The following is a 1,997-nucleotide window of genomic DNA, read 5'->3' on the forward strand; positions in this document are numbered from 1 at the left end:
GCCACACGCACAAGCCACCAAAAACAGTTCCTCGCTCCTCCCAATCATGCCACTATTGTTTACACGTGTGCAAAACTGCCATGAGTCTCGCAAAATCAAACGCACTGGCTGAATCGAAAGGAGAGTCCCGCAGACGTGTCCACCTCCACTCCATTCACTGGCCTACACCTCAAACGCCAAACCAAATCCACAAAACCGCCAACATCAAAGGAGGCCATTTGCCTTCTTGAGATCTCTCCAAAGCTTAGCAACGCGTACCCTCCGAACCTAACGCCAGTCGCCACTACTCGAGGGCAGGCTGCTTTGCGCTCTCTCCCCTCAGCACCCCGGAAAAGCTCGCACAGCTCTCCTTCCCTCCTCACCTATTTCGCCCATAACCCATTGCGCATCATGCAACGACGCGCATGACACGCCTGCTCAAACACCAACAGTCTCTCCGTCTGACATCCCTATCTGCCCGAACGACGTGCTTGCCGCCTACGTCTTTGCCTGCTGGGCACCAACAGCAGCAAACAAGCATCAAGCTACTCAGCGCCATTCACCAAACGCCACCGCACCGCATGCGACACACAACCGAAACGCCCACGCCACACGCACAAGCCACCAAAAACAGTTCCTCGCTCCTCCCAATCATGCCACTATTGTTCACACCCGTGCCACACTGGCATGAGTCTCGCAAAATCAAACGCACTGGCTGAATCAAATGGCCAGTCCCGAATAGGTGGCCACCTTCACTCCGTTCCGTGACATCAGACACCCACCCTAGATTGCCATGGATTCGCCCCGTGCACCCGAGTAACATCGTACAATGTCGACCGTCGCAGAGCCACCATGCTGCTCAGGCGAACCTGCGTACACGCACAGACCACCAACACGGCTTTCCGCACACATCAAACCCCAGAAACCTCGACAGAACCGGCAACATCAAAGGAGGCCATTTGCCTCTTTGAGACCTCTCCAAAAGTTAACAACTCGTACCCTCCGTAGGCAACGCCATCCGCCACTACTCGAGGGCAGGCTGCTTTGCACTCTCTCCCCTCAACACCCCGGAAACGCGCGCGCAGCTCTCCCCCCCAGAAACGCTCGCACAGCTCTCCTTCCCTCCTTACCTATTTCGCCCATAACCCATTGCCCATCAGGCACCGACGCGCATAACACGCCTGCTCGAACGCCAACACACCTTACGTCTCATATCTGTATCTGCCCGAACGACGTGCTTGTCTGCTGGGCACCAACAGCAACAAAAACGCAAGCCGCAGCCCACTCAGCGCCATTCACCAAACGCCACCGCACCGCAACGGGCACGCAACCGAAACGCCCACGCCACGCGCACAAGGCACCCCAGACAGTTCGCCGCTCCTCCAAATCATGCCACTATTGTCCACACCCGTGCGCAACTGCCATGAGTCTCGCAAAACCAAGCGCAGGGGCTGAATCAACACGCCAGTCCCGAATAGGTGCCCACCTCCACTCCGTTCCCTCGCATAAAAAATCCAGCCTATATTGCCATGGATTCGTCCCATGCACCCTAGTAGCATCGTACAATGCCGGCCTTTGCAGAAACACCATGTCGCTCAGCCGAACCTTCACACACGGACCACCGATGCAACTTTCCCACAGCACAAAGCCAAACATAACTCAACAGAACCTCCGACACAATTTCCAAGCACGGGTAACGAACAAACGCCTCCTGAGACAAGCAAACCAGTGTACGCCATTGTGTAAATGATGCAATACGTATAAAGTACGCGTTGGACAGCGTTGGCTACCCCCGACCACCGCGGCTTTTCCTCAGTCACTAGACCCCATCACCCCGTCCTTCCACCACTGCGAAATACACCTAACGACAAACACCACTCACACGCGCGCTCTATTAAGAATCGTTAAACCTATGCTCTCCCTTCATTTCGGCCTGCGGTGAAAGGCTACACAAACACAGCCATACCGGCGGCGCCTGTGCTGCTGATTCTTCAACGACCGTACAAACTACCCATTCA

General features: G+C 55.5%; 1 protein-coding gene across 1 annotated transcript; it reads right to left on the bottom strand.

Annotated features, from left to right (window-relative positions):
• Window positions 1-105: 105 nt before the first annotated feature.
• On the bottom strand, window positions 106-1,122 carry EAH_00068320 (hypothetical protein; the record flags this gene model as incomplete). Its single annotated transcript, XM_013392278.1, has 4 exons — window positions 106-162; window positions 558-661; window positions 808-848; window positions 1,110-1,122. Coding segments are annotated over 4 exons (215 nt in total), but the record flags the coding sequence as incomplete, so codon positions are not given.
• Between the last annotated feature and the right edge of the window lie 875 nt (window positions 1,123-1,997).

The sequence above is a fragment of the Eimeria acervulina genome, genomic scaffold (assembly GCF_000499425.1).
Source record: "Eimeria acervulina Houghton genomic scaffold, Eah_scaff3224, whole genome shotgun sequence".
In the NCBI taxonomy this organism is placed as follows: Eukaryota; Apicomplexa; class Conoidasida; order Eucoccidiorida; family Eimeriidae; genus Eimeria; species Eimeria acervulina.